Source organism: Tenebrio molitor, chromosome 6 (genome assembly GCF_963966145.1).
Source record: "Tenebrio molitor chromosome 6, icTenMoli1.1, whole genome shotgun sequence".
NCBI classification, from domain to species: Eukaryota; Metazoa; Arthropoda; class Insecta; order Coleoptera; family Tenebrionidae; genus Tenebrio; species Tenebrio molitor.
Window position 1 is genome coordinate 12,571,352 of NC_091051.1, and position 22,408 is coordinate 12,593,759.

The window sequence follows — 22,408 nt, forward strand, 5'->3', positions numbered from 1 at the left end:
AAGACTTGCATATCTTGTAGTTCACCGACCTTGCTGTGGCCCATGTCTAACATCATGCTTCAGTTAGATCTAACAATTACGAAAGAATTGCAAGAATCGCGCCGCAGTCGAGTGTTTTGTCTTCGTCACAAGAATATTATTCTTGCGGCACGACCGACCATCGTTTAGGGAACGGACTTGTGTGAAAATCTTTTTAGATTCAGCGGTTTCTTTTCGGTCAAAGCCGAATAATCTGAGAAAGCGCCAGACTCGAGAATTAATCACTCTTTTTACCTCGAATAAACACATTTCTTGGAAGTTACGCTAAATATACAGGAACTCGAGTGATAAAGAAGTGTGTTCAATTAGCTATAACTAATGGTATTTAATAATTCATTCAGTACTTCTGCGGTAGTTTATGTTTGACCCTTGAGTCAAAGAGTGGCAATTTTCTTATCATTACTCTTGAACTTAATACCATCGTGTCGCGCCAAAATGAAAGGTTCCAGAGGAGCAGAGGCCGGTTGGGTTTCCTGTGGAAGTAATAAAATCGAACGACTAATTGAATCTTGTTTCTAGATTATTGTTCATTATCCTTTGGTGCATGATAAAAACTCGATGGCCTGAAAAAATTGGCGGGTCTCAAACAGCGACTTACAATTATTATTAATTCTAGGAATTTTCACGGTCGAATGGGTCTTTGCCATTCATGGATACTACATTTTGCCTATCTTCCTTTCTAATAAAGCGGTTATCTGCTGCTACCTTTCGGTGAGATCAAGGACACTACGCTCGCAGATCAAACATACTCAAAGAGAATCTTTAGTTGCAATTAATATTCCCTAGGCGGTACAAAAGCCAAATAGGAACAGTACGATCGTATCTGGAGATAATATTTCATTGTATCGACGTTTCCGCTTTCTTTGCCGTTTCCGGAGGGCAACGAATCTAGTAGCAAAAATTTCGCACGCCGATTCTAATCACCACTCAATTAAATTAAAACAACTTTATTATAAGACGAATCGTTTTTAACATTTGCATGTGTATTCGCAATGGTATCTAGTACCTTGCGCCGCTTGCACCTTTTGGGCGGTTTCGAGGGTGCATTGGCATTCGCAGGTGCAGGTGCAATCGGTGGTGCACTCGCGTACGCTTCTGCATTCGCATTCGAATTCTCCTTTGCTGGTTGTTAAGAGGCATCTTCGCACAATAGTGCAAGTGCCGTCCGCGTTCCTCTTGCACTGGACGGAATCTGCAAGATCAGGACTAGTTGACCGGAACAGGCTTTAACAGTATAACTTACCAATTTTACAGCATGCGGTGCTTGCCATGGTTAACAGTAGTAAATAATTGAGTGGGTTAAGTAAATAATGCACTGCTACTTATCACTGGGCAGTAAATTAATGGATGCGTTGCCCAGTTAAATTTTTGTTGTTAAAATTCACGGGACATAGGAGCTGTAGTGTCGGGTGCATTGGTGACTTTTCATCTCGTAAATGTTGAAGTAAACAAAAAAGGAAATGTGGCAAGTGCTAGTGCAGAGAATGCATTTAAAACGACCGATTGTTTTTGTTTAGCATGAATAAATGTTTTAAATTTAAAATTCAAAAGATATCGCGAAACTGTATTCGTATTAGATTTTGTCTTAAATGTATTCTGATATTCATGACCTCACTGGACTATATTACAGCCGTATGTGAATTTAAACTAAAACAATAATAATAACAGGGACATGTCTAAAAAAAGCTGTGTGAGGAGTGACATTTTGATTTATTTCTCTTCGTAGAGTCGTCTGATAATAATTAATTTAGAAAATTTTAAATGAATTTTTACAATAAATAGCGTTCTGAAAACCAACATTTTACGAGTTGTCTTAATAATATGTATATTTTTTTAGTCCCTAAACTATACAACATATTTTCGGATTTTGTAATTTGAGTCTGAAAGGTTTTGTTGTTTGTTGTTTAAACTGTTATGTATAATAAACAAAAGGTGTCGAAAAAATGTTATTCCTATAACTTTATCTTACTTTAGACAAATTTAGGTGGTCTAACATTGTTGTGGGATTGTTTTGTGTAAATGACAAACAGCGTAGGAATTTATTTGCAGATTTATTTTATTTTTCAGAATATAAAATTCAGCAAAATTGATATATAGCCTACTTAATAATACTTCAACAAGAATGATTGTGATGGAATCTTCAAGTAAATAACTGAACGTACAATTTTTAATTAATAGTTATTTAATAAACTAGTTTGTTAATGAAGGCGATTAATAATCGAAACTGTTTAAAGCACGAACGAGTGTAGCAAGTGAGTGGCTTTAATAGTTGAGATTATTAATCGCCCATTAACAAAAGAGTTGATTACAAAATTTTTTCGTTGACCGCAAACTTTTTTTTTGGTGACAAATTTTGAAATTAAAGCTAAATCAAAACCAATTTCATCTTTTTCCATAAAAATGAGACCTTATAAATACCTTCATTCTTTTTTTGTCCTCAAGGTAGGCCATTTTTAAATTTTTCAACACTTTCTATTCACTTTTCCACAACGAACGTCAGAAGACGTCAGCTCCATTCACATTCAATTTCACGTAAAAATCACGGTTGCTATGGAAACCTAGTTACCTTTGAAAAATATGACATGCGAATTATAACCAAAAATGTCGGTTTTGGAAAAAGTGAATTTGTAATTGTGCAGTTATGGAGCTATAAAATATAGAAAACCCTGCTGCAGTGTTGGTAAGTGCAAACAATGCATGTTCGAGGTTGTTTATACATCAAAATTTAATCAAAACGTCAAAATCGCAAAAATCGTTGATTAATGAAAAATAGTGTATTAATGAGGTCCATTAATACACTATAATTTAGACAAAATAATTCATTAATATTGAAATTAACAAGCGGTCAACGGAAAAATTATTTAATGATTCATTTCCTGTTAATGACAGACGAATGAAACACTTTTAGATGCAACATTAATATACGAGTACACAAAATTCCTCCATCAGTCATTTTATCAGTTAATAATTTGTTGAAGAGGTTTAGAATAATTTTATGAATCTGCATAACAGAAACTAAAAGTTGTTATTGATAATAATCGTAAAGAATTTACAAAATTGTTTTGTCAATGTTTCATAATCGAAAAATCTTTTAATCACTCGGTTATAATGTGATCGCTGATCGGTAACCTCATATTAGTGATAATATTGATAACAATTAAATTGTCTGTCTTAAATTTCAAACAAATAAACATTTACTTGTTTATCTGTTCTAAAAGTTTCGACTGGACATTTTTTAAAATTTCGCCTGAGATGAAACACGCAGTGGAATGTCTATTATGTATGAAGAATTTGGTTGTTCCTGATGATCTGGAGTTTTTGTTGTTCAACTATTAAAAAAAAACTCCTCTATGAGGTAACAGCTTGAGAATCGTGTGCAACAAGTAGGTATCCCTGAGCAAAATGTAACAATTTCTATTAGCAACCGCGTGTCCATTAAAAATAAATTGGTAAATATTGTTACTCGATGTTGCTACTTTGGATTAAAAAAAGTAATATTGCGTAAAAGGTTATTGTGTAAAAATAAAAATTGTAGGTGGATTGTGCGATTGTGCCGAAGGTTGTAGGTTGAACAAATAACATAATATAAAATCAATACCGCCATGACGACGAATGGATGAATTAAATATCGCTTTTCTGACAAAACACAACATTACAGTACAATGCTACAGTTTTATAACTATTATTTCAATACAATACTACCTACTACTAGTAAGTTTAAATTTGAAATCCACATTTAAGTAATATTAGAAGACCGTAGCCCGTAGATTTTGAAGGTCAGTTTCAGCCAGGTTTGTGCGTAGGTGTTATGTTACATTCTTAAAATTAAATTGTCACAAAATTGATCAATATATGAAGACATTTTTGCAAACTTTTATCCACAATTGACCTTCATGATTATCCATAAGGTGATTGGAAAATCAAGATAGGTGTGAAAGCAGCTGTTAGACGTGCAGTGTCCATATGTTCTTATCACATTTGTTCAAGTTATGTATTCAGACCACAGAGCAGCCTAGTTGTTTGTGTTAACTAGAAGTGGTTAAATTATAATATGTATAAAATAAAACTAACAAAGATGTACAACCTACTTAGTTTTTAATCCCGTCTCTTCTACATTTATTCATTACTTAACCTATATTTTCTTAGTGTACTCTCGAGTAAGTATAGATAACCAATTATTATTTATTAGGAGAGATTTGACTCGAGATTTTTTTTAATTCACGAATTATTAATTATTATACGTATTACTGGTTGCCTAAGTTGAGAAATATTAAAACTGAGTTTTAATTCATTCTTTTATTATTATTATAAAATAAAGCTAAAATTTAACAAAACTAATGTATTGTTTTTTTATTCTAATAGTATATTATGCAACAAGATTTATAAACTACACTTTAGTCACGAGTTTTACATATTAGGCACTAGCGGGAGCGTAGCGGAGCGAGTGTTAAATAAACGAGTGTCTAGAGAAGTTTATAAACGAGTTGCATACTATACTTTTTCTACGACCAAATAAACACAACAAATAAAACAAGTAACTTCTTTATTCAACGTGAATTTAACAGAAAAGTCGAAAGTGATAAACGTCAATTGACAAGTGACAACTAATTTGATTTTGAGTGTCACATGATTTTTGGGATTAAAAAAGCTAGAGGTAACTTCAGCCCGTGACTAAAAGGCCCGTTGCTAACTCAGCTCGTGACTAAAGCACACAAAGTCACAGTTTGTCAAGGTGTATTTAAAAGATCACTTAGCGTCATGGAAACATGCGATAAATGACATTTTAAACATGGGAGTAGAACAAATTTGTTTTTAAATTCTAAAGAGCCATAGGTTTGTAGAATTATTTTTAGTAGGTAACGTACAATTATATAGGAAACATATTTTCCAACAGCTTTCTTTTATAACGAAAATAGTATGTATTTTGCAGTTTTTAAAAATAACGTATAGTTTCACTGATACCACTTATTTTAAGATTTTCAAAAGTGGATAGAAATGAATGACTCGGTAGTTAATTGGTATTCAGAATGAACTGTGTCTTTACAGGAATTTATACCAAGTATTAACAAAAAATAGATAATCATTAGCAATCCACTATCCTAATCCCGCTTAGCTGGAAAATTAAATTTGTGTTTAATTAATTATAACTACAACAGTTATATTTTACTGAAGTTTTTTTTATTCTTAAGTCAAAGTAGTAATTATCGTACCGTCAGTCATGAACCATCGAGTGATGATTAAAGTGAAAGGATGTAGATGAGTACCTACAGTCCGGTTGAGTTGGGGAGAAATAAAATCGGTAGCCAACTGAAACTTGATTATAGTTAATCAGCATATTTTATAATAGTCATAGTTACTCAATCTCTGATTACAATTAGTTAGTACCTACAAATTAATATTCTATTACAGTTTTTTGTTTCTGTGGCCTCTGGCAGGGCAACAAATTTAGTATACTCCGTCCAGCGAGAGATTGGGAGATTTTAAATTGTAGACTTGTAACCCATTACAAAATGTACTAGAATACATTAATTAGAGCATAATTTCAGGGCAAAAAATGTTACTGTTTGAAGGTAAATAAATAAGTAATTTACGCTAGATGGTACTTTCTCTGCGTAGACTTTAGTGATTTTTATGTCAACCAATCTCTCGGTGGACAAACTATAGCAAGAAGGAGAAAAGCTTCATAACATGTTTAAGTATATTTTATTTACTTATCATACTAGTCCCGTAGATTTAAATGATTTATACAAATTGATAAATATTAATTACGAGACACGACAATAACCAAATTGACATTTAACACGTATTAACAATATGATAAATTTTGCAATAGGTAGCTACTTTATAAGTAAATTCATATATTTGGTCAACATATCAGTATTTCTATTTTCTAGCCTATTAAAAGAAAATAATTTTCAACAATTGCATTGACATTCGCATCGGTACTTAGTACCTTCTGCTGTCTCGATCTTTTCGGCAGTCTCAGAGCTACATTCGCAAGGGCAAGTACATTTTTTGCAGTCGGAACCGCAGGAGCACACGCACTTGCATTCGCATTCGAATGTCCCTTCGTTGGTTTTCAGAACGCATTTTCGCAGAAAAGTAGAAGAGCCATCAGCGTTCTTTTTGCAGTCGCCGGAGTCTGGAAGAAGACAATAAGTAATTGATTTACGAGTATGAATAGGAAGACAGCAACTTACCAATTGTACAGCATACGTTGCTTGACATATTGAATCGAAATAAAAAGTATCTGTTAATAAATAATAGATTATCACGATCACTACTCGGTCAATGAAGGAATGGATAAAGTGTTGCCTAGTTGGAGTTTTATAGTAAAATCTGAACCCACGGCACCAACGTTCAATAAACGCCGCACCGTTGGATGTGTAGTGTCGGGTGCACCAGTAATTATCTTCTGTTCCTTGTAAGAACAAAAACCTAAAAAGATAAATTCTTTCTAAACATGGTGTGAAAATTTTGTAAACCATTATATGCTTACAATTATGTACTTTTAAATATAAATTCAGCTTTAAACTTAAAATTAAAAAAAAATATTTCCTCCTATTTTGTGCAAACAGTGCTCCCTGCTCCCTGGGATTGTTGCTTCTGTTATATTTTATACGTTATAAAACAAATAAAGTGATAGTTCATAAATAGGTATTCTTAACATGAATTTTGTCATCAACTTTACTCTATAAAGGAAAATGCAGATGTTTGGTAATAAATGGTCAAATGTGAAAATAACTTCAATTCTACTACATACTAATTACGCTTTTGTATATTTTGCTTTAGTTCTAGTTGAAATATTTAATAGTTCAGTATTTTAATGATTCACGAGAAGTTCGAAAAAGTGAGTTTTACTTTCCAAATTTTTATTTTTTACATCCACGAACTTATTAGGTACAAGAATTATTTTTCATTTTTTTAATGGCGTCACTACAACAGATAACTTAATAGTCGTGTGCAGCAAGCAACTGTAAGCATAATATGTATAATAATTATCATTAGTGTTGCGTGATTATCAAACATTTGTTGCTTAACATTGTTGTTCAGTATAGTTTTAGACATTGATGTTCATCTTTCGTTGGTTTAATAAAATTATTTAATTCAGTAAATTTATTTTTTATAAAAAATCGAAAACAAATTATTTGATTAGAAGATCAGTTTAGTGTCAAAAGTGGTAGAGGAAAAAAAAACAAATTAACAGAATTAGGAAACTAAATAATGATATGGTAATTAATTCTCTCAGGGTTTAAGATTCTTATAAAATTACGAATATAATTGATTCTATGGTTGTCATGAAGTTTATTTGTGTTACTTATACCATCGGTGGACCATCGTATAGCATATTTGCGATAAAACCCTTTTTTAATTGTCAAAAAAAAAATGAAATTTAGAAGGCACAATCTTCAATTTCCGATGTACGAAATGGCCGAATCATTTTTTATAAAATAAAATAAATGTGAAACTTGACTTTGATAGCGTTTTACTATCAAAGTAATAAAACAATCCGGACTTTTTTCTTACGATCTCACCCACAGGACAATGTCGATTTTGATTATACAAAAGTTGGTATTTAACTCAGGATAATAACTGAATAAATTGATATTTAACATCTACGAACAAAGTGGTAGCATATTTATGGTAGTATTTTAAAACGACGGAAATCATCAAACTGGGGTAAAGTTTGATTTACAAGGGTTTCCAATACCATACAAATCCAGGACCGTACCGCCAGTTATGATTTACAGCTGGTTGTTTGCGGTAAGATGACCCATCGAGGGTCATCATCATAAATTACGTACTCACATTTTGGTACTTACCAAAAATTATTATGTCAATTAATTTGAAATCAATGACTCCTTCATAATTTTTAATATCAGAAATGAATTCTCTGTGGTATTTTCAATCCAGGGAGTCGATAAAAAAATTAAGTAATTTAATTGTAATGTTTTCATTTTTTAGCGTCCTGACGCCATTTGGACCGTCTCTTTGAAAAAATAAAAAAATCATGTTGTAGTACTTTCAATCTAGATTATTGACCGCAAAATTCAAATTTCTAGGATGATTAGAAATATGGTTTACTGAGAATATCCTACCCTGTATGTATTTCAAACTCTTTGAAATCTTGACGTTTTTACATTTAAAACAGTATTTTTAGCTTTTTCAATCGGTATCTAAGATAAAAACTAATAAGACTATTCAATTCACCTGTCATTTTACAAATATTAACCAATAAAATAGCAGATATTTACTTTCGTAGCCTAGCAACAGAAAATTCCAGCGAATATTCCACTAGTGAAAATATAACTGAAAATTTCATTGTTGTGCCATTTATTCAATTAGTACCTACTGTTAAACATTATGTACATACAAATAAAACTAACTTAAAATCAAACTTAAATTAAATTAAAACAGTTAAAAATATTACTGCTGTGTTTAATCAACTTCTGCCAGTACTATTAGTACAATTATTTATAAACTGAAAACGATAAAAGCAAATAGCTAGGTAACTGAAATCTTGTTTCTTAATCGTGGGTCATTTATGATACTATAACTTTCTAACCTTCTTTCTCACAAAGAAGTTACTTTTAGGTAAGATCAGAGTCATTACGTCCCACTGATTATATGTAGGTACAGTTGCGGCCGTTGAAAACTCAGACACTTTGACAACGCCAAACTTTTAGCTTTGTAAATGGTATTGAAAGTGACGTTTCTGTCACTCAAATATTATCCACATTCATTTCTCTCGCAATGACTCTTATACTCACACCATCTCTCAGTCAAACACATTTTTGCAAATCAGATAATTGCGGCATTTAAAAAGTTACGCGCGATTCTAACCTAATATGTCAAATACTGACACTGACTTTATAATCCTTGATGAAAATCCTGTTTACGCTAATCAAATTTCCGAATTTATACAGAGTGTTTAAATCTTTCCTGTCTGAGATTTCAACGGCCGCAACTGTACATACATATATTCAAAGAAAAATGTAATTAATGAATGTAGTACAAATAGTACAGGGGCTAAATAAGAACAATCGCATCAACCGATAAAAAATTATTCGATTGGCGGTTTCAGTTTCATTAACTTTTTTAAAGATCGACAAGTTCATTAGCAAATGTAGAAACACTCAGTTAAATCAAGTGGATTTTATTAGAATAAAAGCATCTTTAACAACTGCATTTACATTCACATCGGTATTCAGTGCCTTTCTCCGTATGAACCTTTTGAACGGTATCAGGGCTGCATTGACAGTCGCAAATGCAATTTTTGCAGTCAGGACCACAGTTGCATTCGCACTTGCATTCGCACTCGACATCTCCATCACTGGTTTTCAGAACGCATTTTCGAACAGAAATGTAATTGCCATCTGCATTCCTTCTGCAGTCACCGGCGTCTGTAAGAAGACAATAATTTCAGTGGCAGGAAGAGACTTTAAGAGCTACTTACCAATTTTACAGCACACGTTGCTTGACATATTTGTTAGTAAAAAAAACAAGTAAGTAATGTATCTCGTGTATCGGTTGGAAGTCAATGAATGGATAAAGTGTTGCCTAACTGGATTTTTATAGTCGAATGTGACCCACGGCACCAACATTCACTCGCAGATGCCGCATCATTGAGGTGAGTGTCGAGTGCAACAGTAATTTTCTGTTGTTCACGCCGAAATTGAAACGACAAATACTTGTCAATTAATAATAATTAGGACGCATAATATTCTTTGTAAATATTTACGTGTATAAAAATATGTGATACATACCTACCTATTTTGTGATCTATTATGTATTTTTTTAAATTTGGCGTCTGCCTTAAAAGTAAAATAAAAAAAAGCATTATCGAATTGTATATTTTCTTGACACGGTGATTTGTATAGGTATTTTGTCATTTCTCAAATCTTAAAGAAACAGTTATGAGGATTTATGAATTATGATTTATAAACGAAAATATAAAATCTCTAGCAAGAGAAACTACCAGTTTTAGTTAAAAAAGTAGTTGATGAGGACGAAGTCTCATTTTGCTTAGCATGACTAAGAATATCTTTTAATGTTACTTAATATGAAAATACCACAAACTATTCATGTTTTTACTTAGTACAATGTTTTTTTAATCATTATATTAACCTCCGCAACCTTGATACACCGTCATTGATGAAACGTCTATTTTTCTCTGTTGTTTGGGTATTGAGTAGTCAAGTGTATATAGGTGTATTGTTGGTTGCCGGTTTTTGTTTGGATTATTTTAAATTATTTTAAAATAAACAGATTTGAGTATCATGATTAATCGTATTTAAAGATGTTGTGTTTTTATCTATAAATTGACTGTCTAACAAAAATGTCTGTTATTTTTTGTTACTTATGGTGAACATCAACAGGCAGACCATGCAAAACAACTTCAAAAAAGGAACAATACGGCAAATAAACTAATGAAAATACCTCTACAAAAAAGATCTACACGTTCTACAAATTTCAATATGCAAATAAGTGATTATTATTTTTAAGTTTTAGAATAAATCATTTATTATTGATTTTATAGGACAACATTTACACAAATAAATCTTGAATCAAAAGAGATACACTGATACACACTACACAACAATTGTAAATAAATTATTATCAAAGTAGGAAAAAATGATTTCACATTTTATGGGATCCTAACTAATAAATTTTAAAAAATTACAACTAGTCACCCAGTACACCAAAAAGTTATCAGAATCCTTGACACAACTTCAAGACAACTAAGACACCAAATATTATGGTTTCCTGTCCACTACATTGGCGTAATGGTAAACAATGGATAATAAAATGATGTGATCATAGTTAAAAACTTCCATTGTCAACGGTAAAGATAAGTTGTATTTGCAAGGATTTGGGAACTTAATCGTATAAATATTATTTTATATTTTTGATGATAAAACACAAGCTTGTATTTTTTTTTCTTAACTTCACTTTTTAGTCCTTGGTTTAAGTTTCAAATCTTCTATAATTATTAATCATAAACATTTTGGAATATTTTATCGCAGATAACAAACAAAACGTCATTTTTGCGTCGTGTTTGCACAGGGCTTGCATTTGTGTATATAGAACCGTGCCAAATTACCTTTAAACATTTTAAACAACTGCAGTGAAGACATCAATAGTGTTAAACTGAAATCATGAGCATCAGTGCAGATATAATTGCAGCAGGTAAATCCCCAACATCTCATCTAAATTTTGTTAATGAATTGAAACTTGTTCAGAAGCCGGAAAAATGTCTCTCGACGAGAAGAAAGCAAGCATTGCGGAAAGTTCCAGCAGCAGCTCTAGCTCTTCGTCCGCATCAGCCGCCGAAGGATGCCACTGCATGAAAAGTCATTGTTGCAATCAATTTGTCCCCGGGTATCAACCCTGTATGATGCCAGCTTGGGGTTTTGTAGCACCTGGTTTTTGCTACATGCCACCAATGCAGCGATGCTGCGCTCCTAACATGGGTTGTTGTCAACCTCCTCCTTGCTGCTGCACTTGCAAATCTTCTGCGAAAGAACGCAAAGCTTCGAAAGCCGCAGAACCTGAGCCTGTCAAAGAAGACGAGAAGGACCAGTGCAAATGTTGCAAAGAAGGAAAGTGTGAATGCTGCAAGAGCGGCAAGGAATGTGGCAAGGATGACGATGACGACAGTGCGAAAAGTGAGAAAAGTGACAAAAGTGAGAAAAGCGGAGATGAAGGCGAAGGAGACGGAGACGAAGATGAGTAATTTCGATGTTGGCGCCATATGTTTACCCTCGTAACGTTCTTGAATAGCTAGTGGTGGTGGATCAGTATAGGTGTACTGTTGTAACTCCCCATCCCAGTTCGAATAAATGAAGTATTTATTACCACAGCTAAAATTCCGCTCCTAAATATGATGAAATCACTCTGTAAACTATGTGTTTATTGTGTTGCATAAGTTATTTACAAGAGTGTCATGAGGAATAAATACAAACAAATAAATCGTATTAAACGTTTATTAATTTATGCGGTTACGACTTTTTACAACACGATCCACCCTTGCTGCAGCCACCAACCCCTCCTTCTTTCTTGCAGCACTGCGAGCTTGTCGAGCATTTGCAAGAACTTGAACCAACATTGCCAGATTGTTTCGATTCTGAACCGGCAGATTTTGAATCTGCATCGCTTTTCACATCTAAAAGAGTAATGATTCATGATTTTTCAAGAGTGATGTTTAAATTTAGGTCTGAAATACATACTTCTGCAACAAGAATCACCACCTGGAGAACTCATTTTGCAACCTGATACACTGCACTACTAATATACTGTTACACAGATAAAGAAGAAGATTAGATAAGAAGAAATTTAACAAACAGTTCGGGCCAATGATAATTCACTTTATTCAGCACCAACTAACATAGGTACATCTACAGTAAGTGGTAAGTTATTGCGCAGTATTGGATATTACGTAAGAAGTAGTTAAGTGTCATATTACCGCGCTGTGACAATTGTTATTGTGAATTGTGACGACATAAAAGTAACCACAAAGCCAACTCAATTGAATGTCACATGTCTTAGAACTATAGATAAGTTGTACGAGACAGGTACTCTCTTTTGGTGTTATCTCAGTTTCCATTGGTGGGTTGAATTCGAGTCATAAAACGAATTTAAAAAAAAAACATATATTTCAGATCAAATGACTAACAAATTTCCAACATAAACACGTGAGAATGACGATAAAACTATTAGGTACAAAATATTTGGTATTAAATTAATTAGTAATTAGAAGATCGGGATCGTTCCTACTATACTAAGGTATCTAGCAATTCTTTGGTATGTGAGTAATAAGGGCTACAACTAGTGTCCGGGTTGTGCCTCTGCCTCCTAGAGCTGTACATCAAAGCCTGCAGCATCTCGTGTTCTTGATCCTCGTTAGCGAGATCCCTGTGCAGATTCTCGAGGTAATGTCGTCTGCTGAGTAACATTTCCATCGTCTCTTCTAATACCACCTCATTGTGCTGCATTTCACAAGCACTCTTTGTCATTTCCGTGCGCAAATTCGTCAGAGCTTTCGTCAAATCATCCGTACTAGATTTGTGCTTGTCGTACTTCCGCAGATTCGCATCTAACCTAACTAAACACTCTTCCTCTTTAAGAAGACGTTTGTTCAATTTCGCTATCGACTCGAACAGCTCTATCTGTTCTCGGATCGTTGCCTCGCTCACCGTCGAACTGGTGTCGTCGTCTTTGATGTCTTTACTGAACTCTTCGGACGACGGGGAAAAGCGCTCGAACGACGTCTGCAACAGAGGAATCAGACGCGCGTCTAGGACAAGGGGAAATCACTTACTTCCGTCGATCTCGAGGGCTTGTTGGTGTTCGACTGTTCGCTGTCGCCTTCCGTCATCACTCCGCTGTCGCTGTTCTTGTCCGTGCACAGATTGACTTCGTTCTCTGGATCTACGGCTTCCGACAACCCTTTCAGGTAGGTTTCGAGGAGGTAGTTGCTTCCGTGTTTACGCACTCTAGCTTTGTGAGTCTTGTCTTCCAAGTATCCAATTTGGTGCTCGCTATGTCTGCAACAGTCGACCGTCGCGTCATCGCTAACTAATTAATTACCAGGTCTCACCTCAACTTCTTTAACTGTCGTCTTATTACTTCTCCTTGAGCTAAAACTAGTTTTAATAATTCTTCTGTGCTTGACGGCTGTTTTTCGTTTTGTAACGCGTGTAGCCTCTTCGGGTGTATCGTCTTCCAAGCGCTCCGATCTGACCACGTGCTGGAGTCCGATCTACATCGTGTTCTTCTACTAGGGGGCCTGTCATACTTGATTCGTCTAAGTGATATTTTTACCTGCGAAAAAATTCTTTGTTTACGTTTTTTTTTCTGTTGACAATGACTCACTTCTGGCTGGGCCGTTCCCCAGGCATTCCAAATATCCAAAATGACAGACTGATAATCCAAAGGTTGTTCCACTCCTCTCCAGCGTTCTGTTATGTGGTACTGCTCCGGTAGACCGATGTGGCGACCCTGAATAAAAAAACACAAATGAGCAAAATATTAATTCATCGTGCACGATGTTGTTGTATATGGTAACTAATTCTCAGGAAAATTCTTGTCTCAACTGTGTTCATTACTGGCAGGACCTAGTGATGGAACGTGAGGTCCGCTTCCGAAATTTTCGTGGACCTTAATGTGGTAAGTTTCTCTGTGGGTTTTTCCTCGAATAATCAATTTCAAAAGAGTCGTGATCTACTTAATGTATCGCACAAGAAACAAGATCTCACGTTTTCTCAGACATGATTGCGGAATTTATGTGTTCCGACGACAACAATGTGCGTTTGAAGTTTGGAGTGCTCACCCTGCTCTCTTCGTCCTGGAGGAGGACCTGTATGACGTCGTGGCAAGTGGTGTCGGCGGTTATCCCCGAGACCCATCTCTGCTCTCCTCTGACCCAGATCGGCACTTCTTCTCCGCTGCTGACGCTGTCGTCGTCCGAGTCATCCAGTACGTGTCTTTTGCTGTCTTCCAACCACATCATTTTATCTGTAATGAAGACTTCCATAAGTCTATAGCAAAGTGGACTGCTTAAAATAGCCTAATGAAGCATATCGAATCGGAATTTTTTTTATTGTTTTCCGTCAAACGGTGGGAACTTGGTAGTCGGAGCAAGCACGTAACGTCTCGCCGGAAACACGTAATGCTCCTCCTCTGCTCCGTCTCCGCCATTTATCCACTGATTCATGAACACTTAGCTCGGTAACGCACCTTCATAGAAATTTCAGACACGGTCAACGGATCGACGTGGAAACTTTCAATAAGGCATTCCTTTACTATTTCTTCGATGGCGAGTGAGGAGCCACTCTCCATTTCCGGAATCTTTTTATTTTCTGCACCTGGCTGCCGAGTACAGAAGCGACACAACTCAGACAACAACCAATCAAAACATTTTTAGTTTTATCACGTGTCCAAGAAGAGTAGATACAAAATAACAATTTTTCTTCTGCTTTAAAATTAGATCTGTTATTTATACTAGACCCGTTATTTTAATTATTTCTCTGGAACTCTTGTCAAACTCACAAAAATAATTATTTACATGAGAGTACGGAAGGGGTATTTTACTTTTATTTTATATTGTCTTAAAGTCTCTTGCTTTTAGGCAACCATCAATTTACCTTTCAGTTTATATTCAGTTTATTAAAAAATTCAGAATCAGTAAATTTCTGCTTGGTAACCACAACAATACAACATTTTCAAAATTCATCATGTTATTTAGTGTATTTGAAGGAAGTCCTTCCACTAAAACGTCTCACTTTGTTACAACATAAAATTCCAAGTGAAATACAAAATTTTATGCAACAAATTTTTCCACTCGTGTCCGTCCCACTCTGTTGAAATTCACTTTTAAGAACGCAATCTCTGATGTTCACGTTTTTTCTTGTATACTAACGATTATAGGTCAATTATTTTATAAGAACATGGGCGTGTCCTGAAAGCTTTGATATTCTGAAACGCTTCAATTCGCTCTCTTTAAAATCAATTTAGACCGAGTGGATAAATTCGAGTTGTCCTTTTTTTGCAGTCTTGAAATAGCTGCAGAGTTATGGTCTGTCTCCGATTTCAACGCTCAGTCAGAAGATAAACTTATTTCAAATCAATTTTGCCAGAGTGGAGCGTGACGAACGAGAGATAGTCGCTGACTTATTCTCTTTAAATATTCCATTTAAGATACAGACAGTTCACCATACAGTACATGTCAGCAATGGTAAGCGCGTTCTTGGCGCCTTTCTTGCCGATTCAGTCTTTACACGCAGACCGTACTCCGCAAATCGATTAAATCATCATCTTAACAAGCCTGAGAAGTTAGTGACGTATGTTTTGGGCTTCATTGTCTTATCATTAATTACGGAATTAATTGCATGTAATTAAACTTAATAAAAACAGTTTTGAATCTTGGATATTCCCATTAGTGCGAAGACAACCAGAGACGACGTGCTCTTCTTTTCCAACAAGTCCAAGACAGTTATGTCAAACGAGCCGTATCACTCAATCTAATCATTACACTAATACAGACTTTCGTCGACAAAAAGTTACTATGGTCTGCCACTTTTACTACAATAAAGCCGATTTTGCAAGTCATGTCGTCGTTTTCAGTTGATTGTTAATATCGGTGACTCAGTCCTTCCGCGTTTGCTCTTCTTAATCTGTAATCCCAAACAAATTAACTAGCGGTAGATATTATTTTTAATAATATGCAATGGAAAAGCTCAATTAACTGGATTACCTTAATCAAGCACGAGTCCGAGGATAATTCAACATTTAATGACCGTATAAAAAAACTTGCTTCTGTTTAGACCAGCTGAAGCGGATGGAATGAAAAAGCTTTTTAAACAGAACAAAAGGGTGGACTTTCGCCATAGAGAAGGATCTCTAAAAGACCATTAACTGTTCGTCAGTAATCAAATAAATTGGTTATCGTTATGCTATCTTCCAATTTCTTGAAATTTTATTCTCTAGGAAATGTAGAAAATGGGACACTGTGGAAATTCTAGGAAGTCTGAATAACTCCAGCAATACTAGAAGCCAAAACAATAATTTAAATATTAAATGTTTAACGTTGTTGGTTTATAACTTTAGACAAGATTCTTTAAGATATTGACAACAAAGTGTCTATAAAAGAACTTAAGTATATCAAGAGACTTGTGGAATTCGAATATATGTATTTGATTTTCGCCGCTTTGTAGCATATTGTGGTACCAAATAAAAAAACCGAGGTTATGTAATTCAATTAATGACAAGTTTTTAATAGACTGTTGTAAAATGAAAATAATTAGAATATAGAAAAACTAAAGAAAACCATAAAGAAAAGAACTAAGATGTCGAACTCATAACTGATGCTAAGATTTAATAATTTGAATGTTGACATCTGATTTGACAACTTCAACGGTTCGACATAGTTCGACACAATAAAATTGTAGAGCTGCACAATTCCATAGCACTCTTGATATACCTACGTTCTTTTATAGATACTTAGATACTTTGTATTGCTACAAATACCGCACTGCACCTTGTATGGTGAATTTCAAATATGTCATTTCAGAAATGTCAAATATTTTTGTACTTATAAAAAACATGAAGGACCGCGTGAGATGATAAAAATTTTAACGATCTTGTAAGCTAAGACTTAACAGAATATCACAATTACAGTGTGGAACAAAATGATTGTCATCTAGTTTGCTTTGGGATTTTTGCACATGTAAATATTCCTGCACCGCTCTACTTTTTTTTAAGTGCCTAACTATTAATTCTGTCAAAAAATGTCATTAATCGAATTGACAATTGTTACAATTTACTAAGTTGAATTAACAAAAACAAACGTTGGTAGCCATTTTCAACACTAGCTGTGACTTGCTTTTGTTAGCTCCTTTTTAATTTCAATCTCAACTTTGCATTCATATCATCCCTTCGAAATAAATCACATTTGGAATTTGGAAAATTTGGATATACGAGTATATTTTGAGGTTAGGCCTTCTTTTTTTTGTGGAGCGACATTTCGTATTTTTAATTTTTTAGAAGTGTAATGCAAAGGTAACTAGATGACAATCATTCTGTTCCACACTGTATATGTAAATATCCAGGATTGTCGTCTCCTGCGGACACAATGTTTATGGAAGTTTCGTTTCTTTAGTGATTAGGTAAAGCCTGCAGTTACAGTTTTGAATGTTGACAACCTACTAATACGCTTATAAATATTTTTCAGAGCATGGAAGAGAGTTCCGGGGCAACTCGAAGAAACAAAAAGAAATACTTTACAAAAAATTGTAAGAGTTCTTCTTCGTCGGACCTGAGGTCGCATTCATTACGTAGGAATTAGAAATCATCTATAATGTTTACGGAGGAGTATCATAACAGCAAAAATGATACCAGTATGGATACGCTTAGCCCAAAGCTTTGGGAGGTCCCAAAAGGTCTTTGAGAGAAAATCACAACTTGTCTTCAGGAACTGTCAACACTCTTAGTGAGACCGATTAATAAAATTGAACGGTGGAGGTTTTCCGTGTGCGGTAAATGAAGTGATTAATCAATTTATTGCACCATGAGAGTGAAATAAATTAAACTAAATAAACACGTAAAATGCCAACGTAAATAGAAGTAATTGTCATATTTTGCTAGATTTAGAGCCGATTTCCATACGACAAGCAATTTAAGTTTAATTGGCAGTGACGTACCTTGATAAATTAATTTATTGTAAAATGACACTTTCCACTATAATTATTACAGACAGATTAGTAATAATTAACGAGGAACAACATAAATATTCTGTTATTTAGAGATTAGTTTTACGTGTTAACGTGTCGAAAGAAACTAATGTATCGGGGCCAGTTAGTTGTTGGGCAACTCCGGTATCGGTAGTAAAACTTTGCAAAATAGCGCAAAAGTGTGTTGTTCTATTTTGCGGAGCTGAGACGGCCGACTGCTCTTAATTAGTGTCTAGTCTGGAACATCTTTTTGCTATTTGCAGATCGCATTTTAAGATGGTTTCTTACAGGTGTGACACCAATAAACAATTTACACTCGGCTTTGAGTGAACGTCCGTTGGTTGCGTACGTTTGAAAAAATATGTTTTGGAAGGCCGTGAAACTAAACGATTGTCGAGGTAAAACCGGGACGAATCGTACAAAACCGGCAGTCGTTTCTGTAAAATCTACATTTGGCAGGCGAGTCGTAGCACAGGTGGTCCACGGACGTCTTCACTGAACAAGAAATAAAGTAGTTCAACGGTAGTAGTCTGTAATCACAATCTGTTTAAAAAATCAAAACAAATAAAACCAAACCCGTAATTTAGGATATTATAGAAGCTAAGCTTTTATAACGTGTATTTCGGTTCCGACTAGCTCACGTGAGGGATCTCCACTTTCGGAACACTGACTCCGACATGATTATTAGGTTAGTCTGGTAAATTTTCCTTTGATTTTTTTGGTAATACCGATGGGCGTACACTGTGTAAATGCGATTTTAATTTAATATTATTAGCTGCTACATATGAAGTAGCTTTTACAGTAATATCGCCACGGACGTGCTTCTATGCGTCTTTTTAAGAAGCGCGGTTTCGTGCTCCTCTTGATTTATAATGTGCATTTTAAACCGCCAAGCGTATAATATCTTGTATAGAACTTGGACGCGATGGCAGTTCTAGCAATAATTTCCTGAATTTTGACGAACGCGCCAGTGTCGTGGAAAGCTCACACCAAACGGAGTCTGTAGCTACAGGATTAAGATCTTGATATATGTACCAGCTATAAATTACTCTTATGGTTGCGACTACTTAGAAAGCTTCCGTTTCAACAGTTTTTCTCATATAACAGCGAAACCGAGCCCAGTTGTTCTTTTTCAACAAGGAAAATTACGGTGGTACCAAATTAAGGGAAGAAATGTAAAATGTAAAATTAGATTTGGATTGTTTTTTATTGAAGGTCATTTAAGGTGTTGTTGCACTTATTGTTTTTCATTAAGCATTTTTAATCTTTAAATTCAAGGCTATTACATTAAGTCAAGAGACAAAATTATGATTCATAAAATTTTGCCGTTATGAATTATCTGAATTATCTGCCCCACTGAACAATCTAGCAGAAATTTTACAAAATACAATAGTTTCATGATTTTGATATAAAAATTGATCCATTCTTCGACGTTACCTTTAAAAAAGCAAAGTTTATCAGAGGTTCGAAAAGAAGAAGACTTTAACGATTCTCAAGTGAGAGAAAGATTAATGCTCCGGAATTAACACTGAAAGAGATCCAGATGGTAGCTAGCATATGGAGAATAGATCATCCTGAAAGCCTCCAGCAAAAATTGTGCTCTGGAATTTGCCTGGAGGAGCAACGAAGCCACAAATTATAAAATTACTTCTTTAAGGACGAAATTGTTAACAACGGACAATGGAGAGGAAGAACACAGTATAAACCTATCTTTACGAAAAGAGCGCAAAGTGGTTCCAAGTCGCTGGGAAATAGTAAGTGGTTAATCAAAATAATGAAGAAGAAAATGTTTGTACCGTTTGGTTGTCGGGAAAATGAAATTGTACAATACTGAGTGACAGGTTATTTTTGACTGTTATTCCAAATTGGAACTTCGTGAAATGGTACAAAAGTATGTATCTAAATATAAATAATAATTTATCAAAGTGGAGTAAAGAATCTGCAGAGAAAATTGGGATGGAAAACCAAAAAAGTGAAATAGTCACCCCAATTACCATTCGTGGTAAAATTTTGTTTTGACAAAATTTTCCTATTGATTTACTCCAGTTTTTTGTCAATTTATCTTCTTTATATTCGAAGATTTTTACTCTGCAGACCGACGAGTGGTGCGTTCACAATCGACTCTTCACCGCCAACTTTGAGCAAAAACTTCTTAACTTAAATAAAAAATTAATAATTAATTTAAAAAATTAAAATTTTAAACTTCAAGAACGAACTACGTAAATTAATATTGTTTTAGATTCTTAAGGAATAAAAAAACACAACAAAAATGAAGATTTGTTCGTGTCTGGTATGCATCTTTGAGCAGACACAACAAGGAAATGCATGTGAGTAAAACACTTCAAGGAAACGATGGTGATTGCAGCAGGCTCAGTAACACGATAATCGCTATTATTTAAGTGTATTGCTTGTAAGATTTTGTATTTGAATTAACCAAAGAAATATTCCTTCAAAAGCATCCTCCTTGTTCAAAAGGCCGAAATTTAATTAAAACTAACAACACGAACAAAGAAAGGTTATGGAATTTTTTTGGCCTCCTCAACTCTAAATGATATGTTTACACATTTTGAACAGCTACGGTATCTTGATTTTTACACACTAACCAAACTATCTGTCATTTTACCGCACGGAATGTGTAAAATAAGACGAAAATTTTAAGCTTTCAGTGACCTCCAAAAAAATTGTTAGCTTATCATAAATAAAGTCCATTTATACTAAGACAAGATACCGCTACCATTGATTCGTTCAGTTTTCAAAAATGAACATAATTTAATTGTTTTCGTTTAAAGTCTGATGACGCCATCTTGTGGTGTAAATCGTTATGTCAGTTATCGGTATAATAGATAGAGATTACGTTGTTGTGGCTAATCATATGTTTGGGGTAAGCTTTGTAAGCTTTGTTAGAGACCAGAGACAATCAGTGTAAGTAAATATTATGCAATCTTTTTGTGTTGGCAAAATTATGACAGATTAAAACGGTAAAAATGTAATCCCTTTGGTTCCAAGAGTTGAACTGTGTAATTGGGATCCTTTGCACCGAACAGTAGACCGGGAAACCGGCGGAAAACCGTCACTTTGTCAAACGGTTTATTTTCACAACGCGTTTCATTAAAGCCTTTTAATGTTCGTGAAAAATGTCAACGTACTGTTGTAAAAGCATTTCATAGTTCGTCGCGCATAATAAACAACATTATCGAAGTTATCTCACTTCCTATAGTGCAACGAAAGCCTGTCAAGTCGCCACTAAAACCAACAAATGCCTGTGACTTTTTTGTCGTCGTTGAGGTGGTAATGACGGAGCTTTAAAAATACGAGGATATTGCCGAGAAGATGTAAATTATAAAATGAAACGGTGCTTGACAACGGTGGGTAGATTCGAGACCAGTATGCCTATACTGAGCAGCAAAAAATTTGTAGCAATTGGCAGTATCTATAAGTTGATGTTCAACAAGTTGGCGCGGCCTCCATCCATTAAATAAGGAAGTACCATAAATGATTTTTATTGTTTCGAAAGCTATCGCGTATTTAAATTGGTTCGATTCGATGCAAGATCTATAAATCTAACAGGCGACATGAAAAAATCTACTAACTCTTCGTCATTAGCACAGTAATTTGTTGCTGCGACTTCCGGCTCTGCCAAGGCAGACACGCTACAATCTACATTTTAGATTTTATTTTTCCAACCAGACTGTAGTCCAAAACGAGGATTATTTAAAAAATATTAAATAAATGAATCATTTTTATAATAATCTCATTGTATGGTAAAGAAAACATTTACTTTTCCCATGTATCTACCGGTTTTAACAGTAAGTTAATGTGTTTGGTAACAGTCTTTATTAGGACGGCAAATTATCTCAAATCTGTATTAAAGAGCACATCTAACACATTCCCACAGGCATTTAGTTTGAAAGCATTATATCATCAGTGTGCGACAAATTGTGTAGTTAAATGTAATTAGCATAATCGAGTGGAAGTGATTAATCACATTTAAAATTACTGGTGATAGTGATGAGTCATCAGTGCTTCACTTGGAAAAATCTCTGATAAAATATGATCGAGTCTTGCCTCGAAAGCGAATTTAGCTCCAAACTGGATTATTAATTTTTTCACTGTGGATAGTAAAATTTGCTAAATATAGA

General features: G+C 34.5%; 2 protein-coding genes and 5 long non-coding RNA genes across 7 annotated transcripts in view; 2 read left to right on the forward strand and 5 right to left on the reverse strand.

Moving 5' to 3' along the window:
* Positions 1-970: 970 nt before the first annotated feature.
* LOC138132701 (uncharacterized) lies at positions 971-1,488 on the reverse strand. The gene is made up of 2 exons (XR_011160164.1): positions 1,283-1,488; positions 971-1,231 (listed from the first exon to the last, which is right to left on the reverse strand). It is a non-coding gene; the product is annotated as an uncharacterized lncRNA (long non-coding RNA).
* Positions 1,489-3,691: 2,203 nt separating this feature from the next.
* Positions 3,692-4,239, reverse strand: LOC138132703 (uncharacterized). The gene is made up of 2 exons (XR_011160166.1): positions 4,124-4,239; positions 3,692-4,068 (listed from the first exon to the last, which is right to left on the reverse strand). It is a non-coding gene; the product is annotated as an uncharacterized lncRNA (long non-coding RNA).
* A 1,486-nt stretch (positions 4,240-5,725) lies between these two features.
* LOC138132699 (uncharacterized) lies at positions 5,726-6,497 on the reverse strand. Its single transcript, XR_011160162.1, has 2 exons — positions 6,240-6,497; positions 5,726-6,181 (listed from the first exon to the last, which is right to left on the reverse strand). It is a non-coding gene; the product is annotated as an uncharacterized lncRNA (long non-coding RNA).
* Positions 6,498-9,180: 2,683 nt separating this feature from the next.
* LOC138132700 (uncharacterized) lies at positions 9,181-10,902 on the reverse strand. The gene is made up of 2 exons (XR_011160163.1): positions 9,497-10,902; positions 9,181-9,443 (listed from the first exon to the last, which is right to left on the reverse strand). It is a non-coding gene; the product is annotated as an uncharacterized lncRNA (long non-coding RNA).
* A 156-nt stretch (positions 10,903-11,058) lies between these two features.
* LOC138132698 (uncharacterized) lies at positions 11,059-12,026 on the forward strand. Its single transcript, XM_069050291.1, has 2 exons — positions 11,059-11,229; positions 11,283-12,026. Exons 1-2 carry the CDS (start codon positions 11,199-11,201, stop codon positions 11,774-11,776), a joined length of 525 nt encoding a protein of 174 aa, XP_068906392.1. The 5' UTR covers positions 11,059-11,198; the 3' UTR covers positions 11,777-12,026.
* The window catches only part of LOC138132697 (ras association domain-containing protein 10-like), a 48,742-nt gene continuing 38,346 nt past the window's right edge, over positions 12,013-22,408 (reverse strand). Inside the window, exons 3-8 of the mRNA XM_069050290.1 lie at positions 14,372-14,556; positions 13,915-14,040; positions 13,640-13,863; positions 13,361-13,586; positions 12,270-13,310; positions 12,013-12,205 (exon numbers count right to left, since the gene is read on the reverse strand). Of these exons, the coding sequence (XP_068906391.1) occupies positions 12,816-13,310; positions 13,361-13,586; positions 13,640-13,863; positions 13,915-14,040; positions 14,372-14,556 (1,256 nt within the window). The 3' untranslated portion in view covers positions 12,013-12,205; positions 12,270-12,815. The remainder of the gene's footprint in view (positions 12,206-12,269; positions 13,311-13,360; positions 13,587-13,639; positions 13,864-13,914; positions 14,041-14,371; positions 14,557-22,408) is intronic.
* LOC138132702 (uncharacterized) lies at positions 15,123-21,430 on the forward strand. Its single transcript, XR_011160165.1, has 3 exons — positions 15,123-17,705; positions 17,771-20,023; positions 20,509-21,430. It is a non-coding gene; the product is annotated as an uncharacterized lncRNA (long non-coding RNA).